Source organism: Nyctibius grandis, chromosome 1, assembly GCF_013368605.1.
Source record: "Nyctibius grandis isolate bNycGra1 chromosome 1, bNycGra1.pri, whole genome shotgun sequence".
Lineage (NCBI taxonomy): Eukaryota > Metazoa > Chordata > Aves > Nyctibiiformes > Nyctibiidae > Nyctibius > Nyctibius grandis.
In genome coordinates this window covers 126,956,599-126,982,969 of record NC_090658.1, presented here as the reverse complement: position 1 = coordinate 126,982,969, position 26,371 = coordinate 126,956,599, and the positions used below count along the sequence as shown (strand labels likewise).

At 44.9% G+C, this 26,371-nt stretch overlaps 1 protein-coding gene and 1 long non-coding RNA gene across 4 annotated transcripts in view; one reads left to right on the top strand and one right to left on the bottom strand.

The window, feature by feature from the left end:
• The first annotated feature begins 3,101 nt into the window (after positions 1–3,101).
• Positions 3,102–6,985, top strand: LOC137660655 (uncharacterized). Of its 2 annotated transcripts, XR_011047743.1 has the most exons (4): positions 3,102–3,296; positions 3,596–3,739; positions 5,157–5,447; positions 6,474–6,985. It is a non-coding gene; the product is annotated as an uncharacterized lncRNA (long non-coding RNA). The 2 variants fall into 2 exon arrangements; XR_011047741.1 differs by lacking the exon at positions 5,157–5,447.
• RCAN2 (regulator of calcineurin 2) overlaps positions 4,965–26,371 on the bottom strand; it is a 102,157-nt gene continuing 80,750 nt past the window's right edge. The window contains exons 3-5 of one of the 2 annotated variants that reach the window (XM_068395597.1): positions 23,805–23,978; positions 21,588–21,759; positions 4,965–12,078 (exon numbers count right to left, since the gene is read on the bottom strand). In XM_068395597.1, the coding sequence (XP_068251698.1) occupies positions 11,918–12,078; positions 21,588–21,759; positions 23,805–23,978 (507 nt within the window). In that variant the 3' untranslated portion in view covers positions 4,965–11,917. Of the gene's footprint in view, positions 12,079–20,505; positions 20,562–21,587; positions 21,760–23,804; positions 23,979–26,371 lie in introns of those variants that run through there. The other variant, XM_068395607.1, reaches the window with a different exon arrangement.

Below are 26,371 nucleotides of genomic sequence, written 5' to 3'. Positions count from 1 at the left end.
CGGGGCTGCATCAGCTGCCTGTGCACGACTCCGTCGCCCTCTGCAGTCACAAGCACGTAAGTTCTCCACAAAAGCCTCCTGCAAACACCTTACGTTCTCCCGCTCATTCTCTACTTCATCCTGCAGAGTTTTAACCCTTTCCTCCAATTCACAGTTTCTCTCCTCTAAAGTTACCAACCGATCTTGCAACAACCGCACCAAAAGCTCTTTTGTCTGCGGCGTCTGTGCCGAGTCCTCCAACTCCTGCTCTTGCGTTACATCAAATGCACTCAGAATTGCACCCATTCTCTCTAAGTTATTGATACCTTCCGAAAACTCAAGGATCCTGCCGACTACGCCAATTTATAAATGTCGGGTTCCGGATTTAAGGTCCGCCTCTAAAGCAAATCTAGAAATAAAATGCAGACAGCCGCCCCCCCCGTCCGCCCCCCCCGAGAGAGAGAGAGAGGGAGAGAGAGAGACCCGCCTAATTAGTCAAAAAAGGAGCAAATCTAGAAATAAAATGCAGACAATCCCCATCCCCTGCTCCCCGAGAGAGAGAGAGAGAGAGACCCGCCTAATTAGTAATTCCAGTGCAGCCCACGTGCGGCGTGCCTGGTTCAATGCAGACAGCCCGCGCGCAGGGCCCGCCAAAAATATAAATAATTCCAGTGCAGCCCACGTGCGGCGTGCCTGGTTCAATGCGAACACTCGGTATGCTTAACCTGCCTGCAGGTAAAGCACCCCCAAAAAATCCTGACCCGAAATATTAAAGATTCGTGATCCTTGAGTTCAGACAAAGCACAACCGAGGCACGGTATCAACACACTTGGCTCTGACTTTATTAGGTCCAACACTGAGGCAACTCAATATTCAAGGAAAAGAAAGAGAGAGAGATAAAGGAAAGAAAGAAACAGAGAAAACAGTTGAAAGAGAAAGAGAAAGAAAATATTCACCACCCTGAGATCCAGCGATGTCCTCCTTCCTACTTGGAAGATGGCGGTGAGGGTCCCACGTGTTGAAGTGATCCAGCCTCTTTTATAGAGTTTTTCGGCAGAGTCATGTGACTGGGAGCCGTCAGTCAACAGTTCGCACCAATCACAGGTCCGAAGGCGGGACATGTCCGGTTCCTGCGCCGTAGGATTGGCCCCTTGCCAGGCTGTCACCGGAGACACGCATCCGGAGGCGGGTGGAGGGCGGGCGCCTAGCTTATTGCGCCATCCCACGTTGCCAGGCTCAGGCATTCCAGGCAGCCGCCATAAGATGTCGCCCGAGCACGTGGTTTACGATTTCTGAGACAATGCCCAAAAGGAAGGGCCAGATTCCCACACCAATAAATCCATATTAATATCCGGAGTACACAAATATCCTAGTTAATATAAAAAGTTATAGCGTAACATGCATCTGAATACCACTGTAATGACAGAACAGGATTTGTCATTTTGATAGAATACAAGGTAGCTTCCATGAGAAATTTTCTTACTCCAATTCCCCAGCTAAAACTCTTTTTTATATATATGTACACCAGAAAATGGCATAGGCACTGTTGACTTGCAGGGAGTCAAATGTTACACCGAGTTTGCATGTCTTCCAAAATTAAAATTCAGGCCTAGAGTCCTGCTAAGAACGAACTGACACTTCAGAGGCATAATTCCCCTTTCAGCAAACACCACGGACCCAGAGGCTGCAGAATCACTCGGTTTCACCTGCTGTGGGATTTCTTTCAGCTTAATCTGAAGGGAGAAAGGGAGAACACGCTGTTGTGTCCATCTGAACCTCATCTGCTAAATTAAGCACAGCCTGTGGCTGGGCCTTAAATTCTCCCGTCCAGAGAGTGACAAGTATAAATTTAAGTCCTCTCAAGTGAAATCAGGTCCTTACTTCTGAATTTTACACAGTTAGTGATGTCATACAATCATAGAATGGTTTGGGTTGGAAGGGACCTTAAAGATCATCTAGTTCCAACCCCCCTGCCACAGGCAGGGACACCTTCCACTAGACCAGGTTGCTCAAAGCCCCATCCAACCTGGCCTTGAACACTGCCAGGGAGGGGGCAGCCACAGCTTCTCTGGGCAACCTGGGCCATTGTCTCACCACCCTCACAGGAAAGAATTTCTTTCTTCCTAATATCTAATCGAAATCTACCCTCTTTCAGTCAACATCACCTAATCCTTTAATTGCATATTTTTAATAAATAATGGGGTTTTTTTCCAAGGCTTTCCTGTACTGGTCTTCACTGGATACAACCCGAGCACATCTACTGACCCGGGTCTCTCCAGAAACTCAGCACCACAAGGCACAGCTCTGGGGTCCCGAAGGGGCTCGGGGGGGATGAAGGCATCTGACTGCCCCGGGCAAGGAGCTGCCACACAGACAGAGAAGTGCCCAGGGACCCGTTCGGCAGCCAGAGGAGCTCAGCACTCAGACTCACGGCAAGGGCAGGCCGCCATTCCCCCACACCGCAACCTCCCACCGCTGCTGGACACCTCTGTAGCGGCCTTACTTCACCCTGACGGGCCGGCCGCGCCAAGCAGAGCCCGCACTCAATACACTCACGCTCCCACACGCGAGAGCCCACCCCGACACCCAGGGCAGCCCCCACCGAGGCCCGCTCAGGCCTAACGAACCGTCCCCCCCCCCCACCCCCGGAGCCCTGGGCCCGGGCTGCCCCAGCCCCCACCGCGGGTAGGCCAACAGCGAGGCCACAGTGGGCCTGTCCCAGCCCGGCCACAGGGAGCGCGTCCCCCGCCTTTACCTGCCGGCCGCCCCGCAGCGCAGGCGGAGCAACGAGCTGCGGCGGCGTGGCCCGCACCGAACGGCCGCCCGCCCCGCCCCGCTGGGAGTGGGCAGCGGCGCTGTCAGTCAGCCCCGGGTAACGGTCACGGCGCGGGGAGGGGAGGCGGGGCGCGGGGAGGGGAGGCGGGGCGCGGGGAGGGGAGGCGGGGCGCGGGGAGGGGAGGCGGGGCGCGGGGAGGGGAGGCGGGGCGCGGGGAGGGGAGGCGGGGCGCGGGGAGGGGAGGCGGGGCGCGGGGAGCGGAGGCGGGGCGGTCGTGAGGGGAGGCGGGGTGCGGTGAGGGGAGGCGGGGCGGCCGGGAGGGGTTGGCCGTGAGGGGAGGCGGGGTGGTGGCCGTGAGGAGCCTCCTCAGGCCGTGGGCTGCGGTGACGGCGTCGGACTCGGTTGTCTAGAGCTGTGAGCAGGGATTAACGCTTCCCAGGTGCCCCTGAGGCAGCTCCTGGGGGGCACCGGGACTCTCCCGCCTCGGAGGCGGCCCGGGCGGGCGTCAGCCGCCGCGGGGGCGGTTTTCTGCCGCCCTGAGGTGCCCGGGGGTTCGGCGGGGGCGTGTCGGGGCGGCGCTTGTGCGGGCCTAGAGGCGGGCAGGTTGTGAGGGCGACACCGCCTGTCATGGATTAAGTAGACAAGAAACAGGGCCCAGGCTGGGCTGGCTGGGCTTTCACCTGACTGCAAAGCCAAGGAGCAAAAATCACTTTCTGGATAGCTGCAAGTGCTTCTTCAGTTTAAAAAAAGAAAAAAGGAAAAGATTCACGTGTTTTTCTATCTGCCTTTTTTCTCCTCTTCTGTTCTGAAGCTCTAAATTTTCCATTTTTTTCCTGGCAGATACTTTCCCCCATGTTGTGATGTTCAAGACCCATAGCCAGGCCCTGGAGTGAAGAGGAAAATCAGTTTATCCCTCCTCATCTCACTAGAAACTGAACTGCTGAAGGGGACAAAAGTCCGAGCTGGGTTTCCCATCTTTACTAGGTGAGGATCTGGGCTACATAGAGATCCAAAGCCCTTGTGTACATACACACAAACCTTACACCACTTTGTGGCAGTGTAGAAAACCATTGTACTTTTACTGGTGCACAGGAACATGCTACTTATTAATCACTTCACAGCTGGCACTGCCTAACTTATGTGTCCGTCTAGTGCAAGTAAGTATTACAATGCAAAGAAAACAGAACCTGAGGGCTTGGGGTTTGAGTTTGTATTTTTTTTTAACTAATCCATACAGGATGAACCTGTTTTCTTGTTGTTTTCTTGTTGATGCCAACCTATTGCAGGCTTCACATCGCTGATATAGTACATTATCAGTAAGTAGGTAGAAAAGGGTTACATATAACCCTGTGTACAGGCTGTAATCTGGGTAAAATTCTGTCTCCCTCCCCTCCTTTTTTTGTAAAGTTACAGCTTGGCTTCATGGACGCGGGCTCACTGAGCTGGCCAGGCTCGTGCAGTAATGGGACTCCCTCACGCCTGGCGTAGTGGCAAAGTCTGGTCATTGTATCTGATTTTTTTAAGCAAGGGTGATACCTTCCTTCCCCTCACCCCAGCTCTAAGAATTGTAGTAGGGGACAAAGCTCTTTTAATTGTTTTCTTAATATCCTTCCCCCCCCCCCTTCATTACTGTTGTTCTGTTAGAGATTGAGACTGAGATTAGTACAAAACTGGCAATACATATTGCTGCTGTGACCGGTAGAAGCCGTGTGGATGTGGCTTTTGTACACAGGAAACTGAACTGGATGACATCTGTAGCACGAAGTTCATTATCTGATTCCTGACAGTGACCCACACCAGAAGCTTTGGGAGAAAGGGGTAAAAAGAAAAAAGCCATTATAAAATTGCACCTGTGTATACTGACAGCTCTAGTTGGGTGCCCTTCAACAGCAACGTGCTGTCTCATGCTAACAGTTACTCTCATTAGCCAGGAAAAATAGTACTTGCATTTACTGTTGGTTCAATGTTAATTTTGGCCTCTCATCACTCAGATCCAGAGGCGTGGGGGAGTACGGTAGTGATCTGCACGCTTCTGCAGTGGCTGGAATTAGTCACTAGAGGGTACAGGTGTATATGGATTTAAGGCACTGTTCTAAATAACTGGAAATGGTAATATTTGTCTTGGATGTAAGAAATGGCTCTGCTGTTTCAAACTGTTATAAAATGAAACCAAAGCATGGACAAGGAGTTTGCTAATTCCACCAAAATGTTTAATACCATAATAGATTTTCACTGAAGTACAGAGCTAATGTGAATATTTGTACAAAATATGTGGTTAAAAATAGTATTGATTTATAATATATACAGATATGTCACATCTGTGTCAGAAATGCAGACACTTGACTGAAAACATGAGTAACGTTTTTAGATCTACAACAACATACATGAAATATTTCTGCAGCTACCCACAGTAGGACAACTTGCCAACTCGACACCGAAGGATCTGTCAGTCATTACAGATGGCATTTCTTCCAGAAGTTTCTGAACAAGAACTCTGCTCTAAAATGGATTCAAAACATCTACCTTCATTAACCAAATAGTGAAGAGAACACATCTGTGTGACACTAATGGAGACACAACTTTTCTCATACTAGATAGATGATCGATTACAATAATTTGTTAAAACAAGGCTGATTTTCTGGTGTACAATAATAGAGAAGTTTAATCCTTCTTGCTGGATACTCTTACTCAGGTGAGTGACGAAGCTCCTGACTCAGGGACAGCAAATGGGGCCCTCATCATACAGCTCTCAATTACATGGATTTAAATCCTGAAGTCTGTCTTAAGGTTCTAAATATCTTAATTTTTCATTCCCTTTGAGGCTGCTCACACTTCACAGCTTTCTCAGCCTTACTCCAGCAAGAATCTCACTAACAAATGTCTGCGAATCTGGGCTTTGTAGCTATTGCGTCAGTACACAATCCTATATTAAAAGGCTCCAGGTATGACTCTTACTGTAGCCCCAGCAGCTCTGTGTAGTGACTGAACAAATTGACAAAAGGGGAGAGGCGAATTAAGGCCTTTTTTTAATGCTTTCTGAGCATCTCTGCAGTGGAGGCATTTGGGGTTCTTGCCCTTCCATCCAGAGTGCTGCTGCTGTTCTGCCTCTAACAGTGCGAGCTTCCCTCCCCTCCAAGCCAAAGCAAATACACCTGACACTTCAAATAATAGACACGTGGGAAAGAGCTTTTACAACGCTTCCTCCCTTGTAATTTTACCCCTGAATGCCGCAGTCTACATGTATTTAAAAAAAGAGCACAGCTTGCATTAGAAAAAACATCTCCTTTTAAGAGAAGCCTAGAATATTTGAAAACTGCCGTACTCCCCCCAGAAGATGTGCTAGAACAGGAAAAGCAGTGTTTGGTTTTTTAGTTTGTTTTTTTTTTTTTTCTAGCATAACTAGTTGTTGAAGAGCATTGCATGAAGATGAGTATAAATGGGGGCCGGTCTGGTACTTTAATCCATACGTGGTTTTGGTAAAACAGAACTAAGTATGATTTCTTAGGCAGAGGAGAATCAAGGAAATGCAAAAGTCTGAAATTCATACTAGTATGTGAGAGAAAGTCTTAAGTGGCTAAATATTTAGTGGTAAGACGTTTACCACTAAAGAAGGAACAAGAATAGATTTAGTAAAGGTTCCTTAGAGGAGGTGATCTGAAACCACTGTAACTCGAATCAGGATATGCACAATAACCTACTTAAATCCCCTCTTCCACAGAAAGCTTGTTCCAGCTCCCCAGATCCGTGACAGACAACTGCCTTCCCTTCAAGCAAGCTGTTCCTGCAAGTCTATCTGTAACACCCCCAGACTGACTACAGATGTCATCATCGGGCAGTCAAACACCGAAGGACCCAAGCCCTGCGAGTTGCTGAATCCTTTTTTAAGAAGTTGGGCTGATCATCAGGGAGTGAGTTGGTAACTACAGACCCAGATGCAGAGCTGGAGTCTGCTCTGCGCTTTCCAATACATCCTTCTTAAATCACCACCTCTCTTGCTTTGATTGTAACTCTGTAGGACAAAACCCCGAGGCTGCAGAAGGAACAGCACTAGCCAGACTATCAGTAGTGAAGTACAGAGAGCTGTGGCTGTAAGTAACCACGGCGTGAGCTGTGGAAGCCTCAGGCCCTTGCTGCAGCTGGGAGAAACACTCTGAACTCCCATTATTCAGTATCATGCAGGGTGAGGTTGGACATTATCACTTGCATGCACAGATACCCAGTATAAAGAAATATTGCCTATTTGTGTGTACAAATTAATCGTGTACTGAAGTTACACACATACGGACAGTCACGTCCTCAACCAAAGACCAGTTTGAGATCCTCTGGGACATACAGCTCTCTGCCATTCACCGCTGAAGCCTTGAAGCTTATTTCCAGGTGCTGTGTCCAGTGCCAAGCGAGATGGAAGAGCCACAATCAGCATGTAGGTAACGCAGCACTTCAATCAGGTCAGATGAAGAGTAGATCTGGCCTCCTGTAGGGCATTTCACCTCTGAAGTACTCTGTAAGAAGATGACTATTGCTACTTTTCTAATCAAAACACAGATGGTAAGGCCTGTCTTTTGAAAAGGAATGAGCGAGCTCAGAGCTGACATTTCCAACGATACTTCTTAAGCAGATCTAATTTTCAGAATCATGAAGCATCATCCTTTGAGTCCTTTATGCCAGGCACACAGAAAAAAAATCATTTTTCCAAATGCAGATCTGAGTGATCAAATACAAGAATTACACAAGAGAGTTACCGAACAAACTCATCACCTGGTTTCCAATCCTTTGCAAGATCCAGTACAAATGGATGCAAGAGACTACAAACAATTAGTTTCAATTTTTGTAATAATTAGTGCTAACAGAACTTTTTCCCTAGCCTGGATGGTAGCTGGCTGCCACCGTCCTTATTCAAGCGCTCCTGCCCGCTGTATTTACCCATTATTCTAAAAGCACAGTAAGAACCATGTCAGCTGTCAGGGACGTGCTTTTGCTCCCCAGGGATTGTGCTGTATGCTTTTTTTTGCGCACACCGAGCAAGATCCACAGCAAACCGGTGCAAGTTCACATGACTCTGAAACTGCAGCAGCTGAAAATGGAACACGGCATATCCTGCCGGTAAGAGGGTTATTTTTTCCCCCCTAGTTTCTATTGAAACAGAGTTTGGCCTATGTCACACATTCAAGCATCTTCAGTTCTACCAGTTAAGAGAGCAGTGGTGTATACCACACTAGGCAGTTTATTAACACAGTTTAACTTTTTAAATGTTGCTTTTCAAAATGCCAACACAAGCAGAACACAAAAATACTGTTTGCCTTATTTATTTTTTAAACTAAGCTCTGAATTATACAAGTGTAAAAGTGATTAATTAGCCGATAGCTTTTTAATACTCCTATAAAATACGACTAAATAGACTATTTCAAAAGTATGTACAAGATAATGGAAATGCTAACACAATCTGTCACAGTGCTCAGATGTGCCACTGTAACCAAGTCTTGCGAGATGGGTCAGTCCGTTACTCTGCACAAAGAACAGTCTGCCTCTGCAGAAAGCTTTTTTGCTGTTGCTGAATGGGAGGGAGGGGGAAAAAAGACCAAAATAAAAACAACCCACCCCCTCCCACCCAATTTGGGATCAAATAAGTGTGAAATAATTTATCCATGGGGCACATTTGTCTAATATAAAGCACCTTACAATAACTATGTCCGTAGTCTTGTTACGGTTGAGGAAGGGATGCTCTTGCCATGTTTTCCTGCTGAAAACAAAGTGTTCTTGAGTGTGTGTTAGGAAGGGGGGAGTGTGTACTACCTTAATTACAAAAATCAAGGCCACAGAAATTCTTTGTTCTTTTGTTCCAAAAGCAAATTCCAAAATACCCTTTCTCCATGCATTGTAAATGTTTTCATGCTTTTAACTGTACTGAGGAAGCGATTAAAATTTCGATTTCGTATCTGAAGAGGTCACAAAGGACAAGCAGGCAGCGGGCAGCAGAAAGAGCAACTGCACTCCCCTGATTTCCGTCTTTCATTTCCAACCAGCAGCAGGAGCAAGGTCCACTCAGCAGAGGGCCCCAGGGCATCGCCGCCAGCCGCTCTTTGGAAAGGAAATTAAAAGGTTTCATCTATGTCACTGTGCATCAGAATCTGTAACATAACACAGAGATTTCATTCTTATTTATACTATTACAACATGAGAGAATCTACTTTAGCACTGCGGACACCCTGTGCAAAGTGCAAGTCAGAGGGCCTGAGCTCACAAAGAAAACTCGAGCTGAAGTGAGTAGGGGCTCTGCCTGTGAATTACTGAATTGAACAGGACAGTTACTCTTCCAGATGGTCAGCATTTTTTGAAAGAAGCCTTTCTTCTGCACCGGGCAAGAAATGCCTTCAGCAAAATACCAGGACTCTTACGAGTCACAAATGCTGTTAGTTTTATTATAGGAACATTATTCCATCATACCTGAAACATTTTTCTATGATGACAGTTATTTTATCATATAAAGGTGATATATAAGCTTTGACCACAGTTACAACGGGCTGCTTTGAGTTTTCAGGTTTGTAGTTCCGTTTCTGTTTCTGTGCTTTAACGAATGAGCCATGTTCCACTCCCTCCTGGGCAGTAATACATAGTTTTATAAAGACAAAGAGTAGTCACTGAACGGGGCCTGTTTTTAAATATGGCTGAAAATGCACTTTAAGGAAAGAACATTTAAGATCCAATGCTTTAATTTGCAGTATAGTTTCACATAATTTGAGGCCAAAGTCCGTAGTTCAGAACCAAGTCTAAAGTTTGAGTACACACGGATACAAGGACTAGATTCGGCCTCCAACACTTTTGCATGTTAAAAAAATCCAATTATCAGCTTTGATTGGTGATGATCTCTGATCGCTTACAGCAGCTGAGAACATGGCCAGTAATTTCTTCCATACAGCATATTTCAACAAAAAATCTTATGCGTTTAACTCTTACTCTCCCTGTTTATACTGGTCTCAAACCTGTGGACCTTAGCGTTCTGTATGTTCTCAAAAAAGACAGTGGTGTTACTCCTGAAATACTGGAGGTGGCCTATGATGGTGTTTTCAACAGGAACATCAGGTTATAGTCCTAGGGTAGTGAGTGGCAATTTATTTATTTAAATCAATTCTAAATGCATCACTGAAACAATAATTGAAGTGAAACCTTTAAGGAGTTACTTTAAGACAACTTTACACAGATATCATGAGGATGCTAAAGCCCCATTGTTTGCTCAGTCTCTGCTGCATTTAATGTGCTTCTGTTAGTGTAACACACGCATGACAATATCCATAATGCAGTAACGAGTATCACATTATAGATATATGCTAAGTAAAGCAGGACATCTCAACTGCTTGGTCCGAATGAGAAGGGCAAGTCCTCATTCTCAGAACATCCTGACCATACATGGCCTCTCCCGTCTTCACCGACAACGCAACATGCTTTTCCTCCTAGAAGTGTGGCAGAGCCAATACCCCAGTGAGGGGGACCTGACTCTGCTGAAGCCTCACTGCTAATGAAGGGTGGAATGGAACCCCACCTCAGAAACCAGATCATTAGGTTTTATGACAAAAATCTTGATTACAGAACCTAAGCTGACCTTTCAGATCCTAGAATGAGCTTCCAAGATGTATTTACTTATTTTAACTAGCAAAAGATTTTACACTGTGGAATCTCACTGTGCCATTTTACAGTCACTTTTGGGAGTACAGCTGCAGCTAACTAGCTTAAAAATCCCACCGTATCTTACACATATGCTCAGTTCTCTGCAGTATTAATTTCAGTGGAACTACTCGTGCATAAATTAAGCGCATGCTTAAATATATGCAAAATCTGAGCTCAAATGTCTAGAAAATATGTTCTCAAAATGACAAGTACGCATAAAAAAAAAATCATCATGGAAGGTCTGCCAGACAGGGAGTCCAGTATCTGCTGTCAGCCATGATGAAAACACAGAACAATTTTTGTAACCCAGTATACAGTGAAGTGAAAGAAACATGCAGGACAGAGTGAAAAAAGGGGATTCAATTGCATGCAGTCTAATTTCAAGTGTGTAATTATGGTCCTGTTTTCTTTGGCCTAAAAAAAGACAAATAAAAAAAAAACAAACCACCAACAAAAGAACACCAACTAACCTCTCCTCACCTCCACAAACCCAAACTGCATACAGCTCAAAAAGGGCTTTAAAGCACAGGGAGTGGGGAGGGAACAGGTCTAAGTATTAGAGATGTATGAGTAATTACTAACAGTTTCAGGGCTATTCAACACACCACTAGGAAAGCATTCAGCCTGTATCATTACTAGAACTTACAGCTATGACAGAGAGCAATGAATCACACCTTAAATGAGCAGTCAGTTAGCTTCTCTTTCTTCCTCAAACTCAGAGAGAAGTACCACTCATACCTTTATGGAGGATAAAATGACAATCCTGACTGATATTCTGGCTCCTTCCTCCTTAGAGAGAAGGACGGAAAGATGCCAGACCCTCCAGCAAGCTGCTGCCTCGCCCCTCAGCCCAGAGATCTCCATCACACATCCCTGCCACCATTAAGGACCCGTGTACTCTACAGCTCTTGGTGGAAAAGGGTGTTTTTCTGCTCTTTCTAAAGATGTTGCAAACATAGTATTCCTTACAGAAAATGCCAGGGGGATGAAAAGGCCACCAAGCTGCTAACAGATTAAAAACAGCACACATACCCCCTAAAAAAAAAAGAAAAAGAAAAAGGGAACAGACTAAGGTCTGCTGGGGAACTGAGGAGGTCAGAGGAGCAGGCTGCTAGATGAAGGGCAGTAGCAAGTACTCTGGGAGTTTGAATATCAAGCCTGATACCGACCTAATTGCCCACCCTGAACGATCTCTCTGGCAGTGGCGTTTCAGCATGCAAATTATAGCTGTGAAAAAACCCTCAGACTGAAACCCTCCCTTGTTTTTTCAGCCTTGTTTTGTTCTTTCCAGAAAAACCTGTTGGTTGGTGTGTGATATGGTTACATACACAGATCTTTTTCCTAGCCCTTTTATTACATAGGCTTGATTACTGTGAAGGGATTTACAATGAGTTTAATGTCCTGGTACTCAAAAGGCAGTGGCTGCCTTTCAACAAAAGAAAGCAAACAAAGAACAAGAGCTGTGCTGGAGGAGAGAAGTGCTGCTTCTGCCCGAGAGGCTCAGTTAGATACAGGGGGTGGCAGACCCGGGCGTCGAGTTTGAATGATTTTTGGCTTTGGAGAATTCTTTGGGTCCTCATCTTCTTCCATGTCGCTGTCACAGACATGCACTACCACACTGGGAGTGGACTCTGTTCCTGCGTGCAGCTCGTATTTCTCTCCTGGAAGCAGAGAAAAATAGTTAGATCAAAAGATGACAGTCTGAGTAGCAGCGCAGACCATGGCACTCTTAGACTGCAGAATCCTCCTGCACCTGGACAGGGCAGATGAGCGTGTGCTGCTCCTAAACACAGGCGAGGGCAAGCATGGCCAGACTGTATCAGGTGTCACAACAGATTCTGGGGATCCTGCCCCCGGGGTGCAGTGATCATTGGTCTGTAAGGCATCATAAAATACCCTGGTGTCTATAATGGTGTTTTGCACCAATATTAGTGGCCAATAGGACTGGAAAAAAAAGTATGAAGAGGACAGAGAACACAGAAGTTCATGGTTAAGAGGAGGGACTGGAATCAACCTATCAAATGTTTGGTCTGAAGTCATGTCACACCCCTTGGGTTGGGGCTATTCTTTGTTGTTGTTTTCTTTCAGCCCAGCATGGCTCCAGTCCCATTTAAAGTCCACTAAATTGTGCAGCTTGTCACCTCCAGACAGACATCAACACTTGGTCCAATTGCTCCAGAGATTCAAAAATACATATATCTGCTCCAGACAGATTTTGAGATTCAAAGCTCTTTAGCTGGGGCTGTAACAAATCCTGTCTCTACGATAAGATTACAGACTACAGTCTATAAATGCCCACCAGCAGCCTAAACGCTTAAACGCACATTAGATTTTCTAACTATGTACTGTCCTTATTTAAGTCTCCACCCAGTACTCCTGCGAGGAAGAGGAATACAGCTTAGGTGGTTACCTGCAAGAGCCCACAAGCAAAGGAAAATCAGGATCAGACACAGGACTTTCAGTCCTGCATTCAATCTGTTGGCACTACATGTGTTTTCGCTTGTACACGGGATGTAAGTAGGTATTGGTTATTAAATTGCAAGGAATTAACTTAAGACTGTAAAGGAAAAAAAAGTCCCAATGGTGACACTTCCGACAGGATGACTTGGTCTTTCAGAAGTGACAAACACCCATTCGCAGCACTAGAAACTAGAAACTGTTCCTGATCATGCGCTGCCCACCCTTGGACTATTTGTCATCCCTCTCATCTCCAAGACCCACATGCCGCAGTTAAATTCAAATTGGCTTACAGTGACCACACGCACACCTGGTAGCTTGCATTTTTTTTCCTAAGACTACTCCAGAACCACTGCATATTGCCTGCCAAATACTCTGAGGTGAGGAAGGTGAGGTCACAGAATCACAGAATCACAGAATCAACCAGGTTGGAAGAGACCTCTGGGATCATCGAGTCCAACCATTGCCCTGACACCACCCTGTCAACTAGATCATGGCACTAAGTGCCATGTCCAGTCTTTTCTTAAACACATCCAGAGATGGTGACTCCACCACCTCCCTGGGCAGCGCATTCCAATGGCTAATGACCCTTTCTGAGAGAAATTCTTCCTAATGTCTAACCTGAACCTCCCCTGGCGAAGCTTGAGGCTGTGCCCTCTTGTCCTATCGCTAGTTGCCCGGGAGAAGAGGCCAACTCCCACTTCACTACAACCTCCCTTCAGGTAGTTGTAGACTGCAATAAGGTCACCTCGGAGCCTCCTCTTCTCCAGGCTAAACAACCCCAGCTCCCTCAGCCGTTCCTCTTAGGTCAGACCCTCCAGACCCTTCACCAGCTTGGTCGCCCTCCTCTGGACTCGTTCCACCACCTCAACATCTTTCTTGAAGTGCGGGGCCCAGAACTGGACACAGTATTCAAGGTGCGGCCTCACCAGTGCCGAGCACAGAGGGACGTGTACTAGTGCCTAGTACAGCTAGGTCCCAACACACCTAGCTGACCCGTATTTGTGGTGCCGCAGCTCCTCAGTGCCCACATCACAGGCAGAACACGGCAGTGCTAGGTGTTGTACGATGAAAGTGAAATGGCAGTCCCTACCTCAAAGCACTTGTCGTTTGCTTGTGTTGCTAATTTGGTTTTTTATTTATTAGCAACTCTGTGGCAGAGTAATTCCTGTGAGGAAGGGGTTGCAGGTTGGCACAGGCAGTTCTGGGACTGTCATCACTTGCTATTTGTGCTGACAAATTCTTGGTCCAGGTAAGACTGGGTGGCTTGCGACTAGAGGACATGCTGCATTTTTGCCTAAAAAATAGGAGGCAACTAGTGAATAATAGCTGGAAGTCAGGCATCTTGCTGTGAGAAATATTTTACTGCTGTGATACCATTAATGTTGACATTTAACTGCTCTATTTTTGGCAACCTTTCCTCTGAATCCAAACTGAGCACAGCATTACAGGTCTTGCTGATAGGCTAAAATGTAAAAAGAGAAATAGCTCAGTTGTGCCGCATTGAGAAATTATATGGTTTTTCTTTGCCTATTTTCCCTGCGGGCTCCAGCTAATTTCTCAGCTCTGGGCTGACGTCAATGCTGCCAGCCAGCACTGAAGGCTACATTGGTCACTGTCAGCTACGAGCAGCTCTGCAGTGCTGCGCACACACAGCGCCGGGCCCTTTCCTCGTACACCAGCGCCACGAAATAAATCAGATTCACTGCCCTCTTAAAAGGTAATAATCCCGGTTCAAATGCCACATTCTTTTACTGTTCAAATCCTTTCCCAGAAGGCCACTTTCTGCTGAAAAAGAACAGTGGAAATAAGTACAGACACAAGGAAAAATATTCAGACGCCTCTGGCACAAGTAACTGCAGCAGCAATTAATGTCACTTTGCAAATCAAAATGCGATGCACTCATAAATTAGGTTTTTAAAGTACACAGTTATTTCTGAGCATAAATGAGCTGCAGACTCGGTTCTGTCCTCACGATTATTCATGCCTGCAGAACTGTGGCTCGAACTGCAGAAAACCTTTCTATGGCTGAACAGGACGACGGTAACTATGGGGCTTCTATGCAGCTGTATCTTGTTCCTAAATGTAACCGTTGTTTGCGGAAAAATACTAAGGTAATAAGTACAATATAAAAATCCAATAGATACAGCCAGATTACCCCTTCCCTTCTGCTTTTTTCTATGTTGTTTTTCTTTCCTCTTAAACAACACCTCCAGCATAAAAAAAAAAATGAGCTAAATCTGCAGCCGTTAAGCTAGTGGAGCAATGGCTGAATCACTGCAATCACGTTATGTGTACAAGACCTAGGTTGTCCCAAGCTAAGAGTAGCAAGTCGAGTTAGCACAGTTAAGGCTCACCAACTTCTGCAGTTAATGTCCCTCAAGCATTTGTCCAGTTATCTCATTCAGGTGTCTCTGATGCTGCCTCCTTTGCGTTCTCAGGCCCTGCATTGCCCCACCGCTCCTGCTTCTCCCACTTCCCTGGACAACTCTTACAGGCTAAGGCAAAGGACTCTTGTGTCCTTCTCCCCTAGCAGTCTTGGGCTATCTTTATCCCTCAATAATACGTTGTTTAAATATTCACGTAAGCAGAGATAACAATGGAAACTCACATAAATTTACTCAGAAAAATATCACAAAATTTATCAAATATGCTCGAACATCTAAACTCTGCCTTCAGGATATAATGCAGGGAAGAATTAAGCTGTAGCACCTCCACCATATAGATTTGTCAGAAAATGTTCCCAACAAACCCCTGAAAACAGCAGCAATGTTCCTCCATTCATTTGCTTCGCATAAGAAAAAGAACAGGAATCTGAAGTTTCACCATTCAACAATGGGCCCCACATTAACCACAAGCAAACCCACAGCCTCAGGTGACGGAAGGAAGATGACCACAACAACAGCACAAAAGCACCTTACGATATTTCAGAATTAAAAATAACAGCATGTGATTTTCCATCCCTTTGTGAATCACTATTATGACCTTTCATTGATGGTGCATCTCTTGTCTAACGAGGCACTTTTGTCCAGCAGAGTATGTTCATATACTTAATTAATAATAAAGAAATTGTAATGATACTGTGCAGCTACCTCATCCCTGATTCCGACTCATGATCAAAGGTTAATGGGTTCAGAGCTGTCCACTCCATGTTAAACATGTCATTAGCATCATAAAAATACTGTCCACTTACAGTCCCTTCATCCAAGTGCTTTACAAATAATCCAGTGCAAATAACGGGTATTTATTATTTTATATAGGTGCATGTTTATGCCAGAAAAGACACAACCCGGCCCATATAATACCTCTACTGCATGGACCTGCCGTACGCAAAATGGAGGAGTTGCTCTCCGAAAGTCCACTACTGACGTTGCAGGAGAAGGGCACCCTCCTCTCCTGGCCAGCACAGCAGGGCACAGGGAAAGCTTTCCACACCCAGCAGCTCTTCTGTACCCTGCCCTGGTAAGGGGACGGAAGGGCAGAAGCAGCCACAGAACAGAAGCGATAGGAAGGACAGAGGTGCAAAATGTTATCTATCACCCATCTGCCTGCCCCTCCACCCACTTTTAATCCTCTCTGGAAGTCATGTGTAAGTATTTAGTATTTCCTTTGAATCAGTGAGAACAAATGTGAGAGTTTGAAAACACCTGGGCATAGAAAACTTGCAGTGCGAGACATGGTTTGAAATCCCTGCATGTGGCATTTACTGGGCAAGGTCCTGCTCTTCCCCATTGTCCTGGTTTGGCTCAAACCAGGCCAAATAGTCTTAGAGAACCCAAGGTCACTGCTTACGAGTAAAGAGCCGAAGGGGGTTGTACCTGCAGGGAGTAGTGGACGGGGCAGGTGACCCAGGATTGACCAGCAAGGTATTCCATCCCATACATGTCATTCTCACTTTCCTGTTTATCACTAACCCACTGCCTCCTGGAGGTGGGGCCCAGGAGGGAGGGGCCCTCCTGTCTCCCACTGATTGGTACCAGCTTTGCCAAATCTCCAGTTAAAAGCCTGCAGGTGTGATGGTGGGGGAGCTATTGCATTTTGCCCTCTGCCCGTGCTGGGTGGAGCTACTGCCTTTTCCCCTCTGCCTGTGCTGGGGGGAGCAACTCTGCCTGAGGAGGATTTCCAAGCTCTTGATCTTGGTTTTGTACATATTTGTATATATTTGGTTATTTCTATTATTATTGTTATTATATTCTTTTTCATTATTATAGTTTATTAAAACTGTTTTAACTTTCCAACCCATAAGTCTCTCTCCCTTTTCCCTTTCCCTTTCCCTTGGCGGGGGGGAGAGGGTTAACAGAGAGCATCTGCCACATGGTTAATAGCTGGCCCAGCTTTAAACCCTGACACCCATTTTCCCCTTCCCTGCTCAAGGGTGAGCCAAAGCCAGGGCGGAGCAGGGGCAGGAGCTACGCATCCTCCTCAAGAAGCCCAGCTAGAGCATGGCAGGAACAGCTACATCTTAATTGTTCAGAGACAAAAATGACACCCTGACCCAACCCCTCCTCTGACCACTCATCATTCGCAGACCCAGCAGCCAAGTGGCACAGACTGCTGCAGGGTCTCCTTTGTGTCCCAAGAGGTACCACTGTGGACCGAAGAGCCATCCCGTGTGACACTTCAGCATGGTGCTTTCATAATGTGAAAAATGCATTTTACATGACCTGGAGTATAGCCTGAGGGCATTTAGGAGGTGCAAAGCCTGCTGGAAGGGTGATGAAGGACTGGGAAATGTGGAGAGAATTGAAACTGGTACAAGTTTGTCTATATGAGGCTACTGGGGATGGTGCCCAGCCTGCACTGGTTTTCAAGTAGTGACCCTGACCTCTATTGTGTGTTATTGTATAGTGCAGATCTCATCAGTGGAGCCATGATCAGTGAATCACAGCCAGGGGAGAAAGGCAATTTGTCTGGGCAACCGCTGTGTGGGCAGCAGGCAGCGGTTGAGATTGGCAAGAGGAGGCCAGCGTGGTACCTGGGATCCTGGGGAAAGGCACTCAGAAGAGTGCAGACTTAGAAAGTGAGGGAGCACAGGGCAGTCTGTTGAGAAGAAATTGGCGTAACAGGTTTGAAAGAAGTCAGTGGGGGAAGGAGGGAAGAAATATGCAGGTTGAGGGGTAGACAGGGAGGGGGTAGGACTGATTTCCAGAAAATAAGGACTTACTCTAGTGCCAGGAAGATGGTGATGGTTTGTAAACCATCACTGCACTAATAAATGGCAGAGCAAACATAACTGCGTTTTCTTTGAGAGGAGCAGCTCTGCAGCTCTGTGTTCCTACGAGGAACGGCTGAGGGAGCTGGGGTTGTTTAGCCGGGAGAAGAGAAGGCTCAGAGGTGACCTTATTGCAGTCTACAACTACCTGAAGGGAGGTTGTAGTGAAGTGGGAGTTGGCCTCTTCTCCCAGACAACTAGTGATAGGACAAGAGGACACAACCTCAAGCTTCGCCAGGGGAGGTTCAGGTTAGACATTAGGAAGAATTTCTCTCAGAAAGGGTCATTAGCCATTGGAATGGGCTGCCCAGGGAGGTGGTAGAGTCACCATCTCTGGAGGTGTTTAAGAAAAGACTGGACATGGCACTTAGTGCCATGGTCTAGTTGACATGGTGGTGTCAGGGCAATGGTTGGACCCCATGATCCCAGAGGTCTCTTCCAACCTGATTGATTCTGTGATTCTGTGATTCTGTATACACAGCCCAGACCTGGAGATTCCTCTCCTGCCCCTCACAAACATTTCTCATATAAAATTATTTCTTGTATTCCTCAGTAGGATGAAACTAAGACCTTATAAAATGTTATGGAAAAGACAGGAGGGCCTAGACTAGACAACAGCTTTGTAGGTTGCAAGCGTTCCTGTAGGAAAGAGTTAAGTCCAAGTCAGGCCAGGCCGAGACAGAACCTGGGCCTGACAGGCAAACAGCCGAACCACCACCCTAGTTCAGTGCAATGCCTTTGTATCTTCATCAGTATTTTAAACTACTGAAAGTTCTCTTGACAGTGGAAGTGTTTTTCATCAGAGATTAACGATCACACTTCTTTATTTGCAATATATTGAAAAAATTGTAGGCTGGTGGCCAGAACCAGGCACAGTCACAGTTGCTGGCTCTGACTGGTCTACGCATTCTGTTCATGCCTCATTTAAAGCTGAATTTCTGCATCTGCAGAAACTGAGAATATACATCAATCAACCAGAAACTGAATTAAATATGCCATGGTCTTCCCTAAGAAGTAAATGCACCCTCACCAATCTCAATTTAATGACGAAGGACCAAAAGCCACCTTTCTTTTGCGCTCAGCAAAAAGAAATCTTTTCCGTTAGACCTCTGAGATGCCAGACAGTCGCTGCTGCAGCCACGAGGCTGAAAAAAAAACCCAAACCAACCCAAAACAACAAACCCCAAACAAACCTTTCCCAAAACTGAGTGTGGAAAAAGACAACACACGGCAGATCTGTTAACTGTCTTCCAGCATATTCATTTTACTCTGGAGCGAATCTCCCAGCCTTTGCACCTCGGGACAGTTTCAGTCTCTAATTTTGTGGCTGTGATGATTACGGCAGCGTACTCTGAAGGGAGATGACCCGTATTCATGGAATGGGACAGCAGCATGGGTCTGTGTCCAAGGGGTGTATCTTACATTCCCAGTGAAGTAGGTCAGTAAAACTCATCTTGTACTGAGAACATACAAAGAAACTGTTCACTATTTACACGCTCAAATGAGTTTTCCTGGTCCTCAGATATTAATCTTACCAAATCAGTGTATTCAATATATCAAAGGTTCCTCATAAGCTAAAGACACAGAAGTCAGGCTCTAACATTCAGAGTTCTGTAAACAACTGTGCCGGGGAGTATTTTTTGATAGCTGATAAGCCATAGTTACATTTTTTTATTGTGTTTTTTATTTGAACAAAAAAAACCCCGTAGCTGAGACTAACAGCGTCATTTGATGTGCAGCAGCATGTTTTACTGATGTGATACTAAGAAATGAGTTTTGGTGGGATTTGTTTTTCAATGAAATTCTAAACATAGTAAATGCACAACTGAGAACTGCAACGCTATTTTAAAGCCGCCACTGCAGTTAACTAAAATTGATCTCTCCAACAAGTGCTAAAAATAGAAAGAAGAGAGCACACAATGACTGCTCGTATTGCTCCCTGCAGGCTCCTTGAATACGGGTGAACATGACCTTCAAGCAAAGCTGTCCCGGAGTGTGGGACAATGGGTGATATTTCACGTTCCACTGCTCTAGAACAGGAATTGATTTATTACCCAGCTAGCTAGGGAATTCGTTTCCATGTTTCCATTTATAACACTGCTGCATCAAAGGAAAAAAAAGGAGTTTTTTGTTTTTCTTTTATTCAGCAGTTTAGAAGCAAAGCATCAATTCTGGAAATAACACCATGCAATATAGTACGAAGTGTTACACCTGACAGCCCTCTTCTGCGGGCTTGCCTGCTGAAGGGGAACAAAACACAGGCATCTCTGATATTCTCCTGATATGTATTTTCCCCCTGCGAGAGATCCCATGTGAAAAAGATACGAGATGATCCTGCAAACCTTGTGAATCATGAAACATCTCTTCCTACACCCCGCACACTTCAGCTCTGAGTTACTCTGGTGCAGTCACACAAAAGCCACAGTGATAAGATGTCTGCAATTGGAAGCTAGTCTCCGAACATCTTCAGTACAGCTGGGGAGAAAAAACATTCTCTCATCCCACAAGAATTTCAAAAATAAACTCTGATAAATTTTCATGAGCTCACCCTTCCAATTGTTATTAGATTGGATCTGAAGTGTTTTATTTCCATATGAAAATAATTTAACAAGCTCTTTTTTCTTATGGATTACAAATGTAAATGAGACTTAATTTCTAAATGATACTGCTTAGACCTGAAGCTGGAACCTTTTCCATTTTGAAAATTTTAAAAGAGGAAGCTTTAACAGCTTTGGAAGAAAACTACTTGTAAAGGTGACTTAATTAAATCAAAAGTAATTCTCTCCTATGGAAAGTTTTGGTTCCATCAGATGAGCATTTTCTAAGGGAAAGCATTGTTTTGAAAATCCCAGCTAACTTCAATTCCTGGCATTAGCTGAAGATGGGAAGACAGAAGAAAGTCCATCTGCATTATCCATTGACATCTGTCCTACTTTGATAGAGGCTACGACTTATCCCATTCCTTCTGCACACAGTTTTCAACAGAAAATGGTCAGTCCCAACAGAGCAATCCTGCCAGGCCTGGGGAATGGTAGTTCCCTCTTGACAAACTTGTTAATGTGAGAGATTCTCCACTCTGGTGGAGAAGCAGTGATGCCTAAACATTTGTTGAGGTGTTCTGCATCTTGGAAAGCAGTACCGAGCACATGTGATTATAAGCAAAACCTCCTTGAGTTCACGGACAAGCATTTGTCCGGTCCCCACAGAAACCAGCATTTGTCTCATCTAAGCACAAATCCAAGCACAATAAATTGTGTAAACAAGCTTTGATCTGCTATTCAATCATCCAGCACTCATGAGCTGCAGATACCATTCCGTACGTACATATGGTAAAACTTATTCTTAAGCAAAGAACCAGTTGACATGCATCAACTTAAATCCAAATCAACTTAATGCAACTTGCAGGCTTTACCCCAACTTCCTCTACAGTTATTCTCCATACTGCTGTCATCTCTCATCTGCTTTTTCTGACACATTTTCACACAAGGACCACAAGCTTACCTGGTCCTAGCTTAGAAACTGCATAAAGGAGGTCGTAGTTGATGACAGGTGTTGCATCATCGATTGGTTGCCACCCTACAGGTGGGGAGGCTGGAGGCGAGATGAGAAACTGTTTTGCAGGCTGTGGTGGTGCCAAATGAAGCTTGTCTCCATCTGTCTCAGAGGTCTGAATCTTTAAAGCATAACAAATACATTGTTTAGTATAGGATGGGTAAATGGAATGATTACTCAAATCATACACTTCTAACACCAAATGCCACCCAGGCAGGGTTTCAGTGTCACTCTCAGCAGAGAAGGCCTAGAGATGAATTTCTTCTCAACCTTACAGATGGTTCCTCTACAGTAAATACACTGCGGGGGGCTGTTATATGAGCAAAGCTACAATGTTTGTGCCTATTTTATATGTTCTCTAAAGACAAATGCAAAGCTTTGGCATCCACAGCTGCTAGTCCAGAGATTTTTGAGGCTGAAAATATACTGTTGTGATCTACTGGCCTAAACTCCTAAATAAAAACAGACATTAGACAAGAAACCCGTAACTCCTGCACCAAGGCCTTATCAGTAACTTCAGAAAGGTTTCTGAAGATTTAGCTGAGGTGATAAAGGAATCTATCACATTCTTTAGTCATTTGCAACTAATTGTTCTCATTTTATTTCCGTCTTAAATTATCTAGTTTAATTCCTGCTTTTTTTCTGGTATATTAAAGAAGTCTCAACACAAATGAATTATACTACAGCCATACCTGAGCAAGTCTACAACCATCTTGGGCCCAGAGGTGATAAACTGCATTTTCATGACAGCAAGCCTGAGACAGCACCCTGCTATACCTGAATAGGTTTTGAGAAGAGCCAGTTTGGGTCTCTCAACTCCATGTCCCCCAGAACTTTCTGTTCTGGAAGTGCTTATTCAGTCTGGCTCAGGTCCATGTAAACATACACTGCTCCAGACACTGCTGCTTCCACATGTTCATTCCCTGGGCACAACTAATAAGCTCTTTTAAAGCTGCATGTACTGGAGAGCATAGTGCAGATAACTAAATGGCTTTGCAGGAAATCAGCTTAGATACGGAGACTAATCACTATTATGCACATTTTTCCTTTTCTTGTGTAATCCCAAGTTTCCTATTAACCTCTTGATTGTGCAGTTAGAGTGAAATGATTCTCAGATCTGCTTAACAGCAAGTTTGGAAACCTTTCAGAAAAAATTCAGAGCCAGATCTAGGAGATTAAGGAATATAAAATGGGATTGAGGTAATTGTCAACACCTAAATCCAACTGTAAGATCTTCTGAACTCATCTAACCTGTTAAGCATATTTTTTTTTCATAGCTGTAGTTTCCCATCTTCTTGAGGTTCTGCTTCTGCCTAGTCTCAAAACAGCTCCTGTTCTGACCAGGCTACAGAGGCTGCCTCTTACGTTTGACTGATATCTTCAAATGAGCCTGCCCTTAACCTAATACCTCTGAAGGACCAACATGGCAGCTCAAAGCACACTGTCATTGCTTATAAGCACTAGTGAGTATCCCATAAGCCACAGCAGCCACAACAACTTATTAAAATACATTCAGAAGAGGTGGTGGTTGGGTTCTCAACCTCCCCCACCTTTCTATATCCTGGCTGGGACCTAGTACTCACCCAGGCTGTGGGACATCTGGGTTCTCTCACCCTTGGCCAAGAAGAATCGAAATCCCAACCTGACACTTCCAACAGATGGATATAATCCCCTATCGCTGGGGGGCATTCTTCTTCCCCCACCTTCTCCCTTTTACTTGAACTTACTGAATTCCTTTTAGAAAATTCACACATGTATTCAGTAAGAAAAAAAACAAAAGGCAGGAGGAAGCCTGACTGTGGCTCAGGGTTGCAGTCAAAGAAGTAATTCAGCCCTGCTTTTTTAATGAACTTATGATACTTCACTTTACCACTTTTTTTATGGCTAGTTTAGAGTTACCCACAGAAAACACCCAATGTCGTAAATCAGTTCTAAGCTATGTAACTTTTGTGTGTTGAATAAGCAACTTGGGTCCTAAGTGGTCTTTTAAATTTACTGCAGACCCACTGGGCAGGTACCGCTCAGGCAACGTAAGGATGTCTGAGTAATCTTTTAGTAGAGAGACTGGGCATGGGAGAAACCTTTAGTACTTTTACTCAGTGTTACTGCGCAATATTTCTATAAAAGCCACGCGCTAACACAGAAGTAGATACCAGTTTTCATTACCTGTGCAAAATACAACTTTAACTTCTTCCCTCTGAACTGTGTTTCATGCAGCTCTATTCTGGCACGAGCAGCTGATTTGGGACTACTAAAATTTATCCGCACACGCCTGAAGCTTTTAAACAGCTGGAATGTCACACAGTCATCATAGGCGCGGAACAAGCCTTCAAATTTTTCCTGCAAATGAAAAAGAAATAAATGCTGAAGATTCACTTTGTGCCTGGCACATTAGTCTGTTTCAAAGGATAATCTGAAACCTGACGACAACTGTTTAACCGGGAAGTTTCAGCCTGCAGCCTTTGGGGGTGGGTGTCTATAGACTAATAGGGACTTTGTGAAAAGAAACTAAGGAAAGCACTGGTCTGGAAGTGCTGAACTCTGCAAAATGTTTGGGGGAAGGAATCTTCAAATGGAGAACCCAGCAGCTATCGAACTTCTCGTAAACGTGGAGCAAAACTGCGATAATGACTTACGAAATGAAGCTGAAAAGGGCATATGACTGAAAACACCAGACAACTGTGGTCTCATCTGTACAAAAGCAAACGTTGTGCTGAATTACAACAGAGTCAGCAGACAAAGTCAGGCCCACTATAACTGAAGGTTACATTCACATCAACGCTGCAGGGTCATTTGGTATTACAGGTTATGCTTTTCTGGATGTTCTGTCATTTAAATGCTTTGTGCAGATATACACTCGTTCCTTCAGAGTTCCTGTAGCAGTGGGGAAAAAAATTAGATAACTGAAAATAGCGACCTGTCCCAAAGACAAATTTCAGGCTTAAAAATGTTTAGCTGTAGAATTCCATGCTGAAAAGCACGACACAAATATGGATATTTTAACACTGTAAAAGGGTCTGAAACGTACCATATCTACAGACCTAGAGATCAACAGGAATTCAAGGTACGTAGAATCGTAGAATCATAGAATGGTTTGGGTTGGAAGGGACCTTAAAGATCATTTAGTTCCAACCCCCCTGCCATGGCCAGGGACATCTTCCTCTAGACCAGATTGCTCAAAGCCCCATCCAACCTGGCCTTGAACACTGCCAGGGAGGGGGCAGCCACAGCTTCTCTGGGAAACCTGTTCCAGTGTCTCACGACCCTCACAGTAAGGAATTTCTTCCTAAGATCTAATCTAAATCTTCCCTCTTTCAGTTTAAAACCATTCCCCCTTGTCCTATCACTCCATGCCCTCGTAAAAAGCCCCTCTCCCGCTTTCCTGTAGCCCGTTCAGGTACTGGAAGGCTGCTAGAAGGTCTCCCCGGAGCCTTCTCTTCTCTAATCTGAACAGCCCCAACTCTCTCAGCCTGTCTTCATAGGAGAGGTGCTCCAGCCCTCTGATCATCTTTGTGGCCTCCTCTGGACTTGCTCCAACAGCTCCATGTCCTTCTTATGTCGGGGAAAACGTTAGCAGTCCTGGAGGATCAAACTCTCTCTGCAATTTCTCTGTAAACTATGTGCACACAGAGGACTAGTTCCACATCATCAAATAAAACCAAAGTCTTTAAATAAATTCTGACACATTTGCACAGGTCTTTTTATTCACACAAACACAGATTGATAAAATGTTAAGACTGCAAGGGAGCTGTTATCATTTAGTCTAGCCTTTGTGTTTACTCAGATTTTAGACTGCCATCCAGTGAGTCTCACATGAGGTCTTAGCATTTTAACTACTTCAATCAAGACTTGAAAATCTTAGAAGATGGAAAATCAGCCAGAGCAAAGCCCCTTCTTTTAACAGTTCTTTATCCTGAAAAAAAAACAGTGTTTGAGATGATTGGTCACACCATTTCATACGTTGAGGGCTATGATGTCAGGTGGAGAAGTTTGTGTAATTACAATAACCTGATGTTTTCTTTGATATATCTGCAAGTAAGCACATTTTCACACGTTTTAAAATGTAACTTTTTTTCTTCTCATCCAGGAAAACAATTTCTTAACCCTTAGAGTGGACACCTGGTAGAGGCCGCAGAAGATGAAACAGAAAATGCAATTTATGTAATCTCATCAATACTTGAGTTCTCATCTGTGGATATTACAAGCAAGACAAAGAATCCAGAACTTCTTAGAAAAACGCATCCTGAAGCCCCGTGAAGCTGCATCAGGGAGCACCAATAGCACTGTGGGAGTGCCTACTGTCGGCATGATACATTTGTTAAAGAGTTAACTAGGAAAACAGACCAGCTTTGTGGCAAGGGGTATGAAACACTAATGCGCATGTACCAGATCTCCTTTCATTCAGTGCCAACTCTGTGGTCTTCTTCCCCATAACTGATATTCCATCTCTGGCACCCTTTCAAAGGAACCTCCCTGCGGGCTATTAAGCTTTCATGATTTTCATTTCATTTCGCCTGACCTCACTCACCTCTTCCTCTCACCGCAGGAGATACTTTGGAGGAGGAAAGGAAAAAAAAAAAGAGAGGAGAGAGCTCAGTGGTCTGGGTGAGGGTGAATAAAGGCACGCAGTAATCCCACAAACAGCATGAAGTTGACAGGGTTGTACAAGCGGGTCTAGTCATACCACCTAACATTCAAATTGTCAACATTTCACACCTGAGTTACGTTTTTTA